Source organism: Mangifera indica, chromosome 11, assembly GCF_011075055.1.
Source record: "Mangifera indica cultivar Alphonso chromosome 11, CATAS_Mindica_2.1, whole genome shotgun sequence".
Lineage (NCBI taxonomy): Eukaryota > Viridiplantae > Streptophyta > Magnoliopsida > Sapindales > Anacardiaceae > Mangifera > Mangifera indica.
In genome coordinates, this window is record NC_058147.1 from 6,805,398 (window position 1) to 6,824,659 (window position 19,262).

The 19,262-nt window shown below is 30.5% G+C and overlaps 2 protein-coding genes across 4 annotated transcripts; one reads left to right on the forward strand and one right to left on the reverse strand.

Annotated features, from left to right (window-relative positions):
* Nucleotides 1-2,581: 2,581 nt before the first annotated feature.
* On the forward strand, nucleotides 2,582-9,480 carry LOC123229847 (vacuolar protein sorting-associated protein 45 homolog). 2 transcript variants are annotated; one of them, XM_044655833.1, is made up of 13 exons: nucleotides 2,582-2,843; nucleotides 3,323-3,524; nucleotides 3,628-3,707; nucleotides 4,451-4,678; nucleotides 4,780-4,905; nucleotides 5,027-5,107; nucleotides 5,196-5,337; nucleotides 5,455-5,633; nucleotides 6,508-6,663; nucleotides 7,112-7,219; nucleotides 7,298-7,419; nucleotides 8,582-8,716; nucleotides 9,021-9,480. In XM_044655833.1, the coding sequence occupies exons 1-13, from the start codon at nucleotides 2,754-2,756 to the stop codon at nucleotides 9,079-9,081; spliced, it is 1,710 nt and encodes a 569-aa protein (XP_044511768.1). In that variant the 5' UTR covers nucleotides 2,582-2,753; the 3' UTR covers nucleotides 9,082-9,480. The 2 variants fall into 2 exon arrangements, with proteins under 2 accessions (XP_044511768.1, XP_044511769.1); XM_044655834.1 differs by having other exon boundaries at nucleotides 2,584-2,843; nucleotides 8,585-8,716.
* A 5,964-nt stretch (nucleotides 9,481-15,444) lies between these two features.
* Nucleotides 15,445-16,453, reverse strand: LOC123230134. 2 transcript variants are annotated; one of them, XM_044656265.1, is made up of 3 exons: nucleotides 16,261-16,453; nucleotides 15,970-16,159; nucleotides 15,445-15,867 (listed from the first exon to the last, which is right to left on the reverse strand). In XM_044656265.1, exons 1-3 carry the CDS (start codon nucleotides 16,387-16,389, stop codon nucleotides 15,464-15,466), a joined length of 723 nt encoding a protein of 240 aa, XP_044512200.1. In that variant the 5' UTR covers nucleotides 16,390-16,453; the 3' UTR covers nucleotides 15,445-15,463. The 2 variants fall into 2 exon arrangements, with proteins under 2 accessions (XP_044512200.1, XP_044512199.1); XM_044656264.1 differs by having other exon boundaries at nucleotides 15,445-15,882.
* Between the last annotated feature and the right edge of the window lie 2,809 nt (nucleotides 16,454-19,262).

Sequence of the window (19,262 nt, forward strand, 5' to 3'; positions counted from 1 at the left end):
TATTTCAAATTGACTAAAATGCTCCTATATGTAAATTGAATTTTTGTTCATTGTCCGTCATTTCCAAATTTCATCCCAATTTGACACATTTTTTGGGTAATAAATCCAATTGAAAACCTACAAGGTGTGTTTCTGTTTCATGTTCATCTTCTTTGTGTTCATTGTCTTTTTTCTCCACCATTGCTCTTCATCACCGTTGCTCTCCTTTACTGTGATTGATGAGCTTGATTTCAAATATTTGAATCACATGTGAAAATGAAAGTAAGTGTTTTTGGTTTAAAGATAAAAGTTATGGATTTTATACTTGTTTAGGTTATGATTTTGTTAAAAATCCATTAAGTTTGAAGTATATTTGTATTATATTAAGTGAATTTATACAAGGATGTGGCTCATATTAACCAATTTTAACCTAGAAATTGAAATTCAGTGTATACCATAAATTTTAAAGAACATTCAATATACCATGTTAATGTTTTTATATGTGTTAAGTGATAAATGTATATGTCAAGAGGGGATCCTATAATTTGCCTTCAAACACCAATTTTCGAAAGTCTTTCCCTTCGAAGATGTCATGACTCTTGACTACTTATGTTTTATTAACACTTTAAGTATCACACTTAGTACAAATACTCAGTCTACCAAAAATAACCTCATGTTAACAAACTCGAAACCGTATAAAATATGCCATAAAACCCAAACAATTCAACATGTGTAGTATAAAATATATAAAGTCATAAATAAACATATTTCATAAACATCTAGCATAATATCATAACATAACAAATCAAAACATCAACTTCTAATAAGTTCTTCACATTCTTAACGCCAAGTTAACCAACCGCTATGAAACCACTATCATCACATGTTATCTCCCGCATAGTAACATTCATTAGACATATTATGTAGTTTTCTATTTATTATAACCAAAGTAACATGAAACCTTATTACTTAAATTACAAAACATACTATTAAAATTTTTGGCTTGTAATTTAGAAAGTATGAATGTGATTTGCCCCTCACATGGTAAATAGATAATATAGTCAAATAACAAATAACTTCATAAGGTAAAATTTCAGTATACCCTTGTATGGTTAAATATTAGAAAACCTTTATGATAAAATATCAATTTAATTCCCACAATGAAAATATCAAGCCCTCCTAATTTCTCTACCATTCTTGATTATGGAACACAATTCAAAATTTATATTTAACATATTACAAAATAATTTACAATAAATAAATAAATGAAATTTTGAGTTAATGTTCGTATAAATATATCAATACAACAAACTTTCCCACTTGATTTAAAAATCACAATGTTAGAATTTGAGTGAGAGTGTGAAAATGTAAAATTTCACAACTTATAAGATCTTATTATGACACTCTTTTGTTAGTATAAGTTTAGAATTTATATGAGAAAGGTTGAGGGTTACTTTGATATTAAGTTAGGATATTTGTCATAGGCCAAAAGACGTATTCCCACCCAAGGTTTGTTACAAATCTAACTGGTATCTATTAAATATTAAAAATTCAAACTTTCACCTATGAACTGTTAAAATTAATAAAAACAATTAGTTTCAAGAATAAAATCATTATTTTATCAGTAAAATATTAAAAATAATAAAACATTATCCATTTATTTTCTAGATTTAGAAAACTAACATATTCTCTCTAGATTAAACTTTAAAAAATCACAATTTCCCCCAGGTTCTTCTTTCTGGCCACCTTCTCTGTTGACGACCTTCTTTGCCAACAACCTTTCTATCTGTCTTCTCTCTTGACGACAAACAGCTCAGTGGACTCTTCGATTTTGGTAAACACATTTCCTCATCTAGTGGTCGCATCTTGCCATTGTCAAACGTGTCAAAATTGAATGACGATGAAACTGTACATAATTAGTTATGGACTTTTTGTTTGGCATATAAAGAGCATCAATCCAAAAGAATCGTCACAAAAAACGAAGGAAGACAAATTAGCGATGATTAGATTTGATGAATGAGTTCTTCATTCGTCTTTATCTCTAACGAGAATGAACATCAAAGGGCAGATGTCAATGGAGAGAAGTTGGCCATCATCGGGCAAAGAACAAATGGGCTGAAAATGAGACCCTAATAAAGAGAAATTACTAATTTTCTAAACGTAGAGGTTAAATAGATAATATTTTATTATTTTTAATATATTACTAGTAAAATAACGATTTTATCTTTGAAATTAATTGTTTGTATTAATTTTAATAGTCAATAGATAAGAATTTAAATTTTTAATACTTAATAGATACTACTTTAGGTTTGCAACAAATCTTGGGTAGGAATACTTCTTTTGATCTTTGTCATATTCAAATTGATCAATTTTGTTGAGATGCCTTGAATTTGGGTCGTTTTAATAATTTTCCGTACTCAAAAAAATAAATAAACGATGTTGGGGTATGTTATTGGTTTCAACATTCAACTGAGATTCTCATTCTGTGATAGCTGTTAAATCTAACTAACGTCAGTCAATTACAGGGGTGTACTACTGTTTTAAGAGATTAAACGATGCGTTTCAATGTTAAAATTACAAAAAGTGGCCTCGTCGTCTCGGGACGAACCAGAAAAACGGTGCGTATTGCTTTGTATCTAACAATTCAGTTTAGGTCTGTCTTCGTAGATCCGCACCGCGTTGAACAAGAAGAAGATTATACCAGTTTAACTTGACCTAAATTTTTTCTTCAGTATCACCAAAATCACAGCCCTAGATCTTCAGGGCATACGAAAATGGTTCTAGTTACTTCTGCTCGGGATTACATCAACCGGATGTTGCAGGACATCTCCGGCATGAAAGTTCTCATTCTCGATTCTCAAACGGTAGTGTTTTACCTTATAATATCTTGATTTAAGCTCTTATCAATCAATTCAGTTTTCTAGGATGCTTTTTATTCGTTCATTAGCATGATATTGAACAATTCGACGCGATCCGGTTCTACCAGTTGAGACTTCGTTATATGATAGCACTAGTAGCGGAATTTTTTTAATGGTTGTATCATGATACTCGAATATTACGATGTTCTGGTACGTCACCGAAATGGAGTTTTAGTGACAATTTAGAAGTTGTAACAGATAAATGTTAACTATTAACATTATATTTTGTTAATGAATAACATTGTAAGCCGACATCTTAAAGCTACAGCTTATATTTGGTGATTCTAAATTGACATAATTGAATGATTTGGTTTGCTGCAATTTTTTTAATCGTTTTTGTTGCTGTATTGTGTGGTTTAGTTTAATAGGCAATTGAGCTAAAAGGAAATGTGGTGTGATTATGGACCCATTTTTGTTGTCTACAGGTTAGTGTTGTAAGTGTGGTGTATTCTCAGTCAGAGCTACTTCAGAAAGAAGTATTTTTGGTGGAACTGGTAGATTCCATTTCCAAGTCGAAAGAGTCAATGTCACATCTAAAAGCTATTTATTTCCTTCGGCCTACATCGGAGAATATTCAGCATTTGAGACAGCAGCTGGGTAATCCTAGATTTGGCGAGTATCACTTATGTAAGTTTTTGTTTTCCCTTTTTGCAGTGAAAATATCCAAGGTCATGTTAGTATGTTTCCAGCCCATTCAAAGCCCTTTCTGATTTCATACTGAATTTTACAGTTTTCTCCAACATGTTGAAGGATACCCAGATTCATATTTTAGCTGATTCAGATGAGCAGGAAGTTGTACAGCAAGTTCAGGTAACTCTTCATTTATCAATGTCATTGTGCTTGACTGAATTTCTTTTCATTTGCATTTCTCTGTTTGGTATTTAATATTTTTATACAAAAGTGTTTGATAATCAGTAATGATTTTTTTTTTTTGCACATTTATGCTGGGACATTGCCAACTTTATTTGGTTGAACTTCGACATAAGAAAACTGTGGTGAGTGTCTAGCAAGGAACAATTGTTTGGTGGGAGGGCGCCAAACTTCTAAATAGCCAATTAAAAGCACAAGTCAGCATCCTGATAGGTCATTGGAATTAAAAGTTTTGAAAGTTGTGTTGTATTTAGATTATTCCACCTAGGCCGGCTATGATAGAGTGGCATGGCATCATGGTCTCTTTTATATTAAATTCCTGGGAAAAGAAAAATTAGAACAACTAGGAGAAAAATCTTTGAGCTGGAGTGGATGTTCACATGGGAGAGTGTTTGATGAATTGGTGTTCTGTCTATGTCAACTTAGTATTCTGATTTATTAGAATTAGTGATTTTTTGTCTTGTCAGAAAATAATTGTAATATAGAGGGTCAACCACTTCTTGTTCTAGGCTGAAATCTTTTTACACTTAAATTGTATTATTCTCCTTCTGACACATGATCAAATGCATTTTCATTTATGTCATACTTCTGTTGTAGATTTTGTTATTATATTGTAGCATCACTGTAGTTTTGCCTACAATGTAAATTTGACCAAAGTGTTAATTGATTTATTGGTTCTGCAGGAATTTTATGCAGATTTTGTTGCAAATGAACCGTATCATTTTACTTTGAATATACCCTCAAATCATCTTTATATGCTCCCAGCAGTTGTAGATCCTTCAAGTTTGCAGCACTTCTCTGAGCGAGTTGTTGATGGTATTGCTGCTGTTTTCTTGGCTTTAAAAAGAAGACCTGTTATTCGATACCAAAGGACCTCAGATATTGCAAAGAGGATAGCCCAGGAAACAGCTGTAAGTAGAATTGCATGTGCTGAATTAGAGGCTTCCAGTTTATTGCATGACTTTTGGAGTCAGAGAGAAAACTAAAATTTTCATTTTTTGGGATATGACAGAAACTGATGTATCAGCAGGAAAGTGGTCTTTTTGATTTCAGACGTACAGAAGTTTCTCCATTATTGCTAATAATTGATAGAAGGGATGACCCTGTGACTCCATTGCTGAATCAGTGGACCTATCAGGTATGTGACATTATAAACATAATCTTACCAGCTGGGGCTTTCTCAAGCATAAGCTAGGCTCTTGATCTAAGGTAGTCTTAAAATGAGAAGGGCAGCTTATTGAGTGTGTTATTTTTCGTAGGCAATGGTTCATGAACTAATTGGCATTCAGGATAATAAAGTTGACTTGAGAAACATGGGCAAAGTTCCAAAAGATCAGCAGGTAGATTTACTCTTTCGCTGTGCTGCACATTTTTTTGACTACCATGCAATGGTGAACTGTTATTTTTTTGCTATTCATATGCTTACAGGAGGTTGTGCTGTCATCAGAACAAGATGCATTCTTCAAATCGAACATGTATGAGAATTTTGGAGATATTGGAATGAATATCAAGCGGATGGTTGATGATTTTCAACAAGCTGCTAAAAGCAACCAAAACATTCAGACTATAGGTTTGTAAACAGCAGAATTATGTATTTTAGATGTATTGTTTGCATGTTTAGTTAGCCAGTATTATCATTTGTGGCTAAAATACGCACTCAAATCACTAGAACACTGATATTCTGCAGAAGATATGGCCAAATTTGTTGAAAATTATCCAGAGTACAAAAAGATGCACGGAAATGTTTCAAAACATGTGACATTAGTCACAGAAATGAGCAAGATAGTTCAAGAGCGAAAACTCATGTTGGTTTCAGAAACAGAACAGGAGTTGGCTTGTAATGGCGGGCAAGGAGCTGCTTTTGAGGTACTGTTTTGTCTTTATTTCTCTTGGATCCTATTAGTTATAGGCATCTGAGTCAAGAAAATTTATTTTTCTCTGAACTATTTCTTAATTACGTGGAAGCACAAATAGTAAAAAATGATTGCAATGGCATTACAAGTTTGCATCAATATCAATGACATAATTAAACTTACAGCCTTTTCTTAATAGTTATCGATCTTCTTACAAAAGGGACAAGGAAAATAGACTATTTGAGCAAATAATATGAAGGGAATTCTAGAATGATTAAGTTACAGTTGATAAAACATAAATTACTCTGAGAACTAAAGTATGGCAGAATGCAATGGATATAAATCATATTCTATTACAAATGGAGTCCACCCCATATTAAATATGCTGAATTTGTGTAACAAAGGGATCACAATTATATTACCGAACACAGAGAGAATGCTTGCTATATGCAAACAAACCTAATGCAAGAAATAAGTTTTTATTCTTGATTACTAGTATGCTATGCTTTATTTATTAAATAAATGTTCTTTGCACTTATGATCTGGCCTTCACATCATTGTATGAACTGATTCTTTGTGTCAGATACGCTTCAGTTTACCAGTCTTGAATATAGTCACAATTTTACCTTTCTGAACTACTTCCATCTGTAAATAGTGACATCATTTAGTAAGAGATGGTAACTGAGAATTTAATTATCCTTGTGAGAAACAAATATGAGTTTATCAATGATAGTAATAAAGCTAATTAACTTAGCAATATTCTTTACGATGTTAATTTGAAACTAATTGTTACAAAGTCTTTCTAAACAATGAGAGTACAATTTTTTCATCGATTCATTGGTGAAAGTGTGATGCCATGACTTTCTTCCTTGCATATTTCTTTCCAGGCAGTGACAAATCTTCTAAACAATGAAAGCATATCTGATATTGACCGTCTGCGCCTAGTAATGTTGTATGCTTTACGCTATGAGAAGGAGAGCCCGGTTCAGTTGATGCAGCTTTTCAACAAACTGGCTTCTCGATCTGCCAAGTACAAGCCTGGGGTAACATTACCATATTATCACTGGCTGCCTGCATCTACTTATAAATATTGTTTTTTCTCATTATATTATTTTTTTATATATAGATGTCTGACGATTTATATACATTAATGCATATCAGGGCAGCATCCATCATTTGTTTTGTGGTCAGCCATGATGCTTGTTATATAGTTTCTGATTGCTCTAAACCTGTCATATTTGCACAAAGCATATATTCCATGAGAAATTTCTTAGTTTTAATAAAGAATTTTTCTTCATCTTGGGACACTCTTGCATGGCTGCCTACATTAATATGGGCTGAAGCAGCTCTAACTGTTTTAATCTTTCTTTTACATTCTTCTTGGAGATTTAGCTGTCTTGAGAGTTTGGTTGGACTGTAGTTGTGACATCCCTTGTACTTGGCATATAAGAAACTAACTATTTCTGTTTGTTGTCCATTGTGGTATGGTAGCTTGTTCAGTTCCTCTTGAAGCAAGCAGGCACCGATAAGCGGACTGGGGATCTTTATGGAAATCGCGATTTTCTGAATATTGCTCGAAATATGGCTCGTGGCCTGAAGGTTTGTCTTGAAAATTTGTTCCTTCTGCTTGGATTTTATTTCATTGCGCTGATAGATCATTCCCACTAATTTTTGTAGGGGGTTGAGAATGTCTACACCCAACACCAGCCTCTGCTGTTTCACACTATGGAGAGCATAGTCAAGGGACGGTTGCGAGATGTGGACTACCCATTTGTTGGAAATCATTTTCAGCAGGGCAGGTTTGGTGCTATAAAAGTTCTCAACCAATGTTTTCGGACCCGGACCGGCTATTAACTTGGTGAAGGGGCCGGTTCGGATCAACCAACAGTTAGACTAGTGTGTTGTTTAAATATATATTAAAAATAATATTCAAAACAATTTTGCTTTAAATATGAAATTTGGATCACATGTCTTCAAAATTGGATTTGGCAACATGTCCATCTTTACTTGTAGAGCAATACTATATGCACACACTTTTGAGTACAGAGATGATGTGTCATTATGTAATTGAGTATTATTTTATCTTTAATTTAAAATCACCAAATTATATGAAGACATATTATCTATATATTTAGTTGTGTATTCAAAAGTGGATACACATAATTTTATTATTACTTGTAAGAGTTGGGTTCGAGTCCCAACAATAAGAAAATTTTGCAAAAAAGTTTCCTTGAAATGGGATGTTTTGTCATGTGTTGAGACTTAGGTTTAAGTCCCAATCTCGACAAATTTCTATAATTTTATATGATGACATTAGCATATGGTTTTGACCAGGATAACTTGATGGTCAAACAACAAACTGGGATAATTCTAGTTTGACTATAGTTCACTCCGGTTTGATAGCCAAAGCTGGTTTTGGGGCAAGCTCGGGCTGGTTTTCAAAACATTGTTCTCAACATGAATGCTTAAGTTCATCATTTTACTGTATTTTTAGAAACATTTTGATTTATTTTTAATATTTGGAAGTAGGTAGAGGTTATAGAAACTTGACATGGAAAATGTAATATCCTGTTGGCAAAACATCTAGGGTTGAAAATTGTTGATTCAGGCATCAAATCCAATTAGGAAGTTGAAAGTTTTACACACAAACACATTCTGTTCTTTTCAAATTGCTTCTTACTGGCTTGCTCCTGTCTTTGCCCATTTAGTGATGGACCTTCAATTACGATTATTTGCTCTCTCTTTCCCACTCACACTCCCTCTAGATGCTTTCATTTTTTAGTGTAACACCGATTAGTATTTTCCATTTTAATCTTTCTTGATTTCATCATTTATTGAAAGATATTTGAACCAAGTCAAATCATTATCAAAAAATAAATTATGCCTTTTTAATGCAGAAAAGCTTATACTGACTATTAAGTTAAAAAGGATTAACATTTCTTGTTTTACATTTTATCTAAGCAGGCCACAAGATGTGATTATTTTCATTGTCGGTGGGACAACATATGAGGAGTCACGTGCTGTTTCTCTACAAAATGCCAGCAATTCTGGAATTCGTTTTATACTTGGTGGCTCTGCTATTCTCAATTCTAAGAGGTACGCTGTGTTTATAATAGTGGAGAGCTAAAGATAAGATTATGACATATTTGAATCCATGCCTTGGCAGCTTGGTTAGTCAATTCCAAATGGCTAGGATAATAGTTTTCTTTAAATGAATTCAAAATATAAAGTTTTACTTTCCCATGTCAGTTTATCAATATTTTGGCTGCGTGCATTGATGCTTCCAAATATGTGGGTTACTGTTTTCCTGAAGAAGTGGTATCTTTTCAAAAATATATGTGAAGGGAAGAATATACATGAAATTTGTCTGGTGGTTTGTTAATCTGTCCTAAATGCGCAGGTTTTTGAAGGACCTAGAAGAAGCACAGAGGGCAGTTAAATACAGTGCGAGTGTTGTCTGAAAGTTAAATCCACGTCTTGCATTTTGCGAGCCATGTAGATAATTCAGGGCTTTGTTTTTGGCTTTGAAGTAAACTTCTGACTGAAGCTTTGGGAGGGTAAATATGAAAGTGAGCAAGTTGGACAGGGTTGAAAACAATTTGGAGGTTTTGAGTAAAATCCATCAGTTGTTATTGAACGATGATATGTATAGAATCTCAATGCTCAACTGCATACCAAGCTTTGACTCTGAGCTCAATACAGTGTCATTTTTAACCCTGGAGAAAAAGAAAGAATTGTAATTTCACATACAAAAACGAACTCGGTTTTCTTCTATGTTTTTAGTACTTGAATTATGTATCCTTCTTGTAGTTGTATAATCATGTTTCTGTGGAAAGTAAGGGCCATGAACTATTAGCATAGTTGTTCTCTATCGGGGTAACCATCGTTTAAAGGCCAAAAGCCTATTTTCCACCAAGTTATTTAATACAAAGATAAATATATATTTATAATATTTTAAAATTTTAAAAATTAATTTATTAATTAACTATTGTTATTTTTTTGAAATTTTAAAAATTCGAATTTTATTTTTAACTTTAATTTTAAAAAATAATTCTCAAATTTTTAGGATTTTCTCCACTGATGGCGACGGCGGTTGTCATTTTAAAAATAGTTAGATTATCTGTTTTTTTTTAAATAGATAATATCGAAGAAAATGAAGAATTTCTTTAGAGATGAAGAACTTCGGCTTTGACGAAACAAAGTTGGCTCGGTTTTTCGTCGAGAAAGAGACAGACTCAGAGATTTTTTTTTTTTTTTCTGTCGATTATAAAATATTTTCTTAATTAGTTAATCAGTCTTATCATCATTTAATCAGTTCAATTATCTGTTGTACTTGCAACAATTTAAATTTAGGGAAGTGCATCGTTTCCTTCGTCCTCATAAAATCCATGGATTGTTTCGTAAAGTGAACCCATCTGTAGTGTACCTACTAAACAGTTTTATAGATTATGCATACAGTAGATTCTACCCAATACAGAATTTGTCCATTTCTACACTTTTAGAATTGTTACTGTTACCATTTCCCTTCTTGGCAGTTGAAATAGGGTTCTGCATTTTCGTTAGAAATATAACTAATATCTCATATTTTATACCCATGTAATTAATTAATTAATTCAATTATATGCAAGTTTGTTTTTATATTTTACCTGCCATCAAAACTCCTATTAATTAATTTGTAACTCATTCTTTAAACTTTTATTTGCATTAATACTCTCTTCTAACCAAAAATCATACCACAAGTATTTTTAGAAGGTTAGTTTCAATTTGTCCAAGGGTAAGGCGGCAAAGAGACCAAGAAAGAGAGATAAGATAACTAAGAAGGGTAATGTTGATAACTAAGGGACGGTGACAAAAAGACCAAAAGAGAGAGATAAGTTAGCCAAGAGAGAATAACTATGGTTGGAAAGTCATTGTTTATCGGAGAGGAGTAGATCAAAACTCTAAAAGAAAATTTATTACTTTCCAAGCCTTGGGTGTTGGGAGAGAGCTCGGGGGAGAGAGGGCGAAAGATGGAAAAGAGAAAATTATTAGATTTTTGAATCTGATAAAAGAAAAAAAATATAATAAATTTTTAGCTTTTTAACTATTTTTATTTAATAACTATTTTACTTCTATTAATAACTAAAAAAATTAATAAATGAATTAATGTTTCAGTTTTTTTAATTTAATAAATGAAAATATAAATCGGTTAATGAATGAGCGAGAATAATTTCACCAAACTTTAATTCAATTGTTATTAGGTATAGGATATAAATGGGTTATATACATTTGTATAAATTCTTATAAAAATAATTATTCTAATTAGTAGTCTAATTATGACCATAGAAATAATGGAAAAAACTTAACCAATTTCGGTGTACAGAGAGTGTCTAAAAGTAGACCAGCAAAAATATCAGTTTTAGTTTGAACTTCCAAAAACTTATTACCACCTTTAGCAGCAGCAGAGGGGCAGTAATCAGCAGAGAAACTGCAGATTTTGACAAGCCAGCCATTAATGGAAACTTTCCTATTCTCTCTCTGCCTCCAAAAACAAAAACAATAATCAAGATACTGCTTTTACAGCAAAATGCTCGTAGATTGGTTGGGATTATAAGCAGTACGTACGTAAGATTTTGCTTCTTCACTTTGGGAGTGTAAAACCAGTCAGTAATAAGTTTTTTTTGGTAGGTCAGTCAGTAATAAGTTGTCCTCTCTGTACTTTGATAATCCAAGAGATCTGTAGCAATCATTTCGCTTGGCAGATCTGAATTCCAGTACCGCCCAACTTTCCATTTTCTGAAAGGCCGGTGTTCCCTCGAAGATTCATTAACTTGCAATATTTGCTCACTCTCAGCCTGAATGCATGCATACCGCTGCATGGACGACGAAGTGGATGATTTTTCAGAAACTTTCTCCCAGTGATTTTATATGGAATATTAATTAAAATAATTTATTTTTTTATTTTATATATATATATATATATATATCAAAATATAAAATATTTAAGATTTTTTTTTATTTTTTTAACCAAGATATAAATTTATCCAATTGAAATATAAAATAGTATATTTAATCGGCAAATCAATCTACTCAGCCTACCTGTTTGATCTTGGTTAGTCGGCCAACCTAACTGACCAACTACCCAATTAATTTTAAATCTCAAAATCTTCTTCTTTTAGAGATAAAAACAAACTAAAAAGTAACTATATTTATATAATAAAAAAATATAGTTATATATATGTATAAAAATAAAAAAATGTGACTATTTTAATTAATAACTCATCTAATTTCTCATTATTAAAAACTATTTACTAACCTTGGTTTTGATTCAACTTTTAGATTTGTTTGATTCAAAATAATCGAAAATTTTTGTTAATATATTTTTTATTATTGATATTATCTTATTTGATTTATTAATAATAAAAAATTGTATTAATTCTTTATTATTAATAGTAATGTGATAAATAATATATGAAAAATCTAATTACTAACTCTACCTTAATAATTAAAAGATAAATTGTATTATGTGTACATATAATATAAAAAATTTTATGTACAAATAATGACATGTCATGTTATGATTTGATAGTTTTAAATTAGAGATAAAATAATATACATTATATGATGATATATCATTATTTATGTACATAATTTTATTATTAAAATATTATTAAAATAATATTGATTTTATAATTTTATTTTATTTATTAATTTTTAAGGTAAAAATACTCTTATTTTCAATTATATATTACATAATATTAAAAATATTATAGAATAATTATGTTTAATAATTTTTAAAATATTTAAATTATATCAATCCAATCAATAATTATTTAAATTTATTGATTTTTTATTTTTAATAATAAAAATTACTAAAACTAAATCCACCTTAAATTAACTAATCTTGAACTCATTAAAGGGCTTTATTTGCAATTGGATTTTTTTGAGTTGGAGAATGCAAGATGTTAATCTAATGAATAATATTATATATATATATTTATTTTAAGTATATAAATAGGTACATATTTATATATATTATTACGTAAATAAATATTATTTTATTTTTAATTTAAAATTATTTTATTATATAATAATATACATCAAATATGTATTTATTTATATATTTAAAATAAATATACGGATTTTATATACAAGGACTACGGTACCAGACAATTTTTAGTTTCAATCCAAACCCAAACGCCAGGTTTTAAATATTAAAATTAAATGACTTGTACAGTCGTCCCTTTCACACTCTTTCTTCAAGCTAGTATAATAATTTGAACAGTGGAATTCTAAGTCTCAATGGGAGGCAGAAGGCATTGATCTACCAGCATGCATTTGTCTTTTGTGTTGTGTACTCAAAGTTACACATTGGATGTATAAAAAGTCAGAAGTTTCGTCCATGAGATAACATTTGTTAAATCGTTATTTTATTAATAATATTAAAAAAATATAAAATTAATTATATTTTTCTTTCATAGTTTTAAAAACTAATAATTTCACTTTTGTCTAAAGTTTTTTAATTTTTTAAAGTAACATTCCCCACTCCCCCCCCCCCTTCTCCCAAAAAAAACACTAAAAATTATTTTTCAAATGTTCTCCGGTCATCATCTCTAACAACCAATAACAACGCTTCAACTTACTATCTCATCAGCGACAAAATCTTTATTATCCGATGCAAGAAGAGACGACAAAGACATGTCTTTGTCAATTCCAAATGAATCGATAAAAACAAGTATCTTCATTTATTCTTCTAGGATCAACGAAGTTCGTCAATTCCATAAGAATCGACGGAATCAACCTAGATGGGTCTTAGTCAATTCTTCTAGAATCGACAAAGATACATTTTCAGTACATCATTTGGAAGCTTTAGAGGTGGCGATGAGATAGTGGGTTGAAACGCTGTCTTTGATGGTTGGAAAGTCTTTAGAAAATAAACGTTAAGTTTTTTTTTTTGGGGGGGGGGGGGGGGGGGGTGGAGGGAAATACTACTTTTGAAAGTTAGAAAACTTTAGACAAAGTTGAATTTATTATTTTTAAAATTGTGGGGGTAAAACATAACAAAAGTTAGCCCATGTGTGGGATTTCTGACTTTTTAAACGTTGTAGGTATGGTTTTGAGAATATACTAAAACTTGGGTGGGAGGGGAGATTAGAAGTAGCCCTTTGGCCTTTGTGCTTCCCTGTGAATTGCTCTGTTGACTTATAATTTCATTGTGCCAAGACTTCCTGAATCTCTTACTTGGAACGCAATCATCTAAATTGTCATCCCCAATTTTGATTAGGACGCCAACATTTAATATTATATTTTCATTCATATTTTCCTTACACATCAACTTCGAATGCCTATTGGGTTTAACTTTTTGGTATAAAATAAATAATTATCCCATTAATTCAATCACGTCAAGAAAAAAAAAAAAGGCCAAAACACATATTCCCACCCAACGTTTCATGTATTCCCACCCTCTCATATGTTCACTTTCAAAAATTTAAAAACTCACATTTCTATTAAATTTTACTGTTATTATCAAAAATAAAATCATTATTTAAAAATTTTATTTTTGTCTTTTAACTTCATATTTTCTAAGTTTGAAAAATGACCTTTTTTTCCCCCAAATCTAGAGTTTCAACTCTTATATTTTTTATATATACAGTCGCCCTTTGCCTTTTAGAAAATCACAGTTTCACCCCTCCTTCAGTTTCAGTTTCCAATCGTTGTTGACATCCTTTTCCTCTGTTGTTAATGTGCTCCTCCTCCAAGACTGAGCTATCAACATCTTTCTCCCCCATATGGTGACTCCTGTTGGTGCAAAATAGGGTCAAAATTGAGTGAGAGATCTCGCTAAATTTCAGTTGGATTTGCATCGACAACAAGGGGGTCACAGTGTCGACAAAGTGAAGTACGTTGGACTTGTTTGATCTCGATGGACAGTGGTGGCAAGAAACCTAGAAAGAGCACTCGACAATGATGCAAAGGAGAATAAAAATTGCATCTGAAGCTCACCAACAAGGAATGAACTTGTCAAAAACTGGTACTAGGCTTGATGATAACTTGACCTCTGGCAAATTGGTGGCCAGAGACACAGGGGATGACACTAGAAAAACAGTAGCAACTGGATGAAGAGATTAGGGTGTGCACCAACAATATTTCAAAACCTTGGGATGGCGACAGACAAAAAGAAAAATATGTGAGACTTTTTGAAAATTTGCCAAAGAAACCCTAAGACCTTTGGGGAAAAAATCAGTTTTTAAACCTTGAAAATATAAAGTTAAGAGGTGGAAATAAACATTTTCAAAATTAAGCATAATTTTAAAATACGATTTTAAATAAATTTTCTAAATAATGATTTTACTTTTTATAGTAATAATAAAATTTAACAAAACGATAGATATTTAAATTTTCAAAAGTTAAATTGGACGAGAGATTAGGGATATGTGAAACCTTGGGTGAGACTATGTATTTTGGCCAAACAACAAAAACAACTACTTTTAACAACAATAATGGAGGGAGGCCTATTGTATGTCAATTTTACAAGTGCCTCCAGGCTTGTAATTCTTTGATCTTATCATCATTCCATCAGATTAATTATATTGTTTAACTTCTTTCAGACTTGTAACAAATAATTCCCAATAGGACAAAATGAAAGACATAAAATATTGCTCTATTATGATGAAACATGAAAGTGAGAAGTTACATCAAAGATTCAAAACTAGGAAGGTTTGCCTCAAGAAAACAAAACTTAGCCAGAACCAAAAACATTTTGGGTTATAATAGAGGACAAAATACACATTACCCACTTCACAAAATTGGCATCTCAATCCAAAATCATCACAAAAATTTCTATCTTTTTCTCTATGCATTTCCTTAATGATGATTGCCCTTTGCTAAATATGTCATCAAAGGACAACAAACTATACTAACATCGTTGCCTTTTTGTTCACTCTGATTTGATGACAATGGGAGTTTCTTATAGTTTGTGGAGAGCCATTTTGCCTTCATGTAATTGGCACTTCTCCATGGAGGAAAATGGAGGCCTTTTTCCTTGAAGGATTTCTCACCAGCTGGGGAAATTAATGATATTATCTCCCTTAGCTTCTCCTCAGTACCAACAAAAATCGTTGGAAGAATCTTGACGAGATCGTTGTAAGTTTGTGTAGGCCTTGCCACTTCAAACTGAGACCTGAAATCTATATCCACTAACAGCCTTGTTGGTATGCCGCCATTAATGCTGCTCTTTTTGACCATAACTTCAATGTACTCATAACTCTCTGTTGATTGGAACGCTTGAACATAACAAGAGAAAGTTAGATAAAAGGATATTGACATAGTTTGTGTTCTTATTTTCTGACTGAAAATTTGTGTAAGCTAACCTTTGGAAAAACAAGAAGAAGAGTCCCAAGTCGTCTTGCATAGAGACGCTTCAAAACCATCAGCTTTTAGTCTCATAGCTGCCCATTTTCTCTGATTTTTTGTCTCCACTAAACTTCCCGAATTCTTGATGTACATGGAAATTTTCTGCTGAATCTCAGCTTCAACATCTGAGATTTTCCCAAGGATACCCTATATTACATATATAAGCCAACCAGGAAAACAGTTCAGAGAAAAATCAGACCCGGAAAACACAAATATGAAGCAGAAAAGAAAGAAAGAAAGAAAGGGACCTGTAGAGTGAGATATTCAGATGGATGAAGAGGTTTTGAAGAAGAGAAAGAGAGGGAAGAGTGTGAGTCAGAAGATTCAATGTAGTCTCTGACCATCTGATCAAGTTCTTCTTCTCCCAAGCTACCCATTTTTAGTTTGATGATGAGACTGTTTGTAGTTTGAACAAGTCTTCAACTTAATCTTGCAACAAGTTTCCATTTATTTATGCAGTGTAGCTTCCTTGTATTTATGGGGTGACGCAGCTTTGTAATAAAAGTTTATATTTATTTTTAAGAAATGGATAAGAAAATATAAAGATTTAATAATTTAATTTTTTTTAACAAAATAATTTCTTTTATCTTGCGTTAATGGGATGTTAAGTTTGGGTATTATTTTATTATTAAAATTAAAAAATTATTTTAAATATAGATTATTTAAAAAATTATTTGATATAAATGATTACTATATTTAATAAGATTTAATAAGTATAAATAATTATTATGTTTAATTAGAAGTATTAAAAGAATACTTATAAATTATTTTACTTAGAATGTCCTTAGCAATAATTATTTTAAAATATTTTTATATGATTTATTATATTAATTAAAAATAAAATTATTTTTGTTCTAAAAAATTAATAAATAAAAATATAATTATAATAAAATCAAAATTATTTTGATAATATTTTAATAGTGAAAGTGAATGTGGTAATTAGATTATCATCTACATTACTTTTTATATCATCATTAGTAATAGAAAATTCTCGTAATAAAATCAAATAAAATAATATAAATAATAAAAAATAGATTACCTAGATAATTTTTATTGAGTTGGAATCAAACAGTCTCTAAGTGCAATAGAGTGAGGTTCCAAATATAAGAGTAAGGTTTTAAATTCTCTTTAATAATATTTTAATATTAAAATTTTGACTTATTTATTTAAATAATTATGTGATTGATTATTAAATTTAAAATTTATTTATTTATTGTGAATGATTTAATTTAAAAAAAAAGTCTAATTTGTCAATAAAACAGAAAGAGAAATGTATTGGATTAGAATTGTTTGCACTTCAATTTTTAAATGTTAGTAGACTTCATTTTCAAGGCCATTTATGAGAGAATTCCTAAATATTGTAAGCTTAATTAAGACTTGGGAGCCACATCAATTGTGACTTACAATTGCCACATACATCTGATAAGGATAATAATCTTCAAAATTAGAACTAATTTGATTGGCAATTTGGACACAAACCATGAATGTGCCAACTTTGCTTACCTCTAATTACACTTTTAAACAAAATTTTAGACCAAGTCTTATGGACTCAATCAAATTTTGTCTTATTTTATACCACAAAATTTGTAGCCTTGCCTCATTTTACTTTCACTTGATTACTATTGGAATTATTTTTTAGTTATACCTATATCAACATAATAGATAGTTTGCTTTTCTAATCTTACGTATGCGAGGACTATAATTATCAATATCTTACAACACACAATATGTATTTTATAATACGATACGATACAAATGAAAAACGATACATACATATTACTAATACAAATAGATGCATTTTTTAAAGAAATAATAATATAATAAGGGTATAAATGAAAGTTCTTAAATTTTTAATGATATTTGTGATATCTTCTAAAATAATAACGTGTTAATTATATTTTATAGGATATTTTACAACTTAACTACTCAATTTTAGAAGGTAACATTATCTAGAAGAATCATTATCACTCAACTTCAAATTAATGACTTGTCCCAACAGATAATGTTAATTTGAAAAGAATTATTATAATCTACCCAACTAATTCTAAAGGATAGCATTATTTAGATGAATCATTATAATTCAATAATTTCAATATTAATGACTTGATTTAACTGACAATATTAATTTAAGAGGAATCACTATTTTCAATCACACAATTTAATATTATCCAAGTGAGTCATTATAACTCAGTTTCAATGTTAACAATTGACTTCGATTGATAATGCATACTTTAAGACCATTCCTTTAAAGATTCACACTATTCTTGCATGAACACAAATAAATACTCAATATAGGTGTAGTATTATTAAAGTTTGTTTGAAATATTATTATTTGTTTTATGAAACCCGTTATTAACCAATAAAATATAATAATTTTTTTATTAAACACATAATAATTAATTATTAAGAATGAAATCAAATTAAGTGATGTATCATGTATATTAAAAAATTAAATTATACATGAAAAAATTATTCTACATAATCATGTTCTACCAAGCTTTCAAAACAATAGTTTGACACCATAAATGATCTAAAAGCACATCTGATTTATTATGCACATCTAGTAACTTTACATATCTAATGCCTTTAGTTTATTAATTATGTACATTTAGCATTTTCACATATGGAGTACATTTAGCTTATTATATGCTTTTCTTACACGACACAAGAAGAAAAATTAGTTAAGTAAAAATAAATCCTAACCTTAAGTAATGAGTTTAAAATTTTAGTCAATACCCTAAATTGAAAAGTTGGTTGAATGGGGGTGTAAGTTATATTTGACCAACTATATGAAACAAATATTGGGAAGTACTATAGCTTTATAACCCTCATCAAGCCATTACTTCTATAATAGATATTAATTGAATATTAGCGAAATTTTGTTCAGAGACCTTACTTTTGCCACACAAAAATTTGGTCGAATGATCCAAAAACACAGCTTTTGGCCAACCTTCTTTCTCGCAATATGGTTGAAATCAATCCTAAACAAAGATTGTGTTTTTTGGCAAAATTATGGATTTGATCAGATTATTTACTTAAACTATCTTTACGGTTTATATTATCGATATTTTACATCCATTTCGACAAATATTTACCAAAACACTACAATTAGACAACATATACAATCAATCCACATGACTTAATGAACAATAAATAATCCAACTAACAATAGGTAGAACAATGTTAATTTAAATCTAAAAGCACATAACTATAGATACGGTGAATTAGAGAAGAGTCAAGATAAAATAAG

Coding starts and splice junctions, on each gene's coding strand:
- LOC123229847 (XM_044655833.1), top strand. CDS start 2,754: ATGGTTCTAGTTACTTCTGCTCGGGATTACATCAACCGGATGTTGCAG. Junction 2,844..3,322: donor TCATTCTCGATTCTCAAACG/GTAGTGTTTTAC, acceptor TGTTGTCTACAG/GTTAGTGTTGTAAGTGTGGT. Junction 5,338..5,454: donor CCAAAACATTCAGACTATAG/GTTTGTAAACAG, acceptor GATATTCTGCAG/AAGATATGGCCAAATTTGTT.
- LOC123230134 (XM_044656264.1), bottom strand. CDS start 16,389: ATGGGTAGCTTGGGAGAAGAAGAACTTGATCAGATGGTCAGAGACTAC. Junction 16,160..16,260: donor CTGAATATCTCACTCTACAG/GTCCCTTTCTTT, acceptor TATGTAATATAG/GGTATCCTTGGGAAAATCTC. Junction 15,883..15,969: donor TTCTTCTTGTTTTTCCAAAG/GTTAGCTTACAC, acceptor GTTATGTTCAAG/CGTTCCAATCAACAGAGAGT.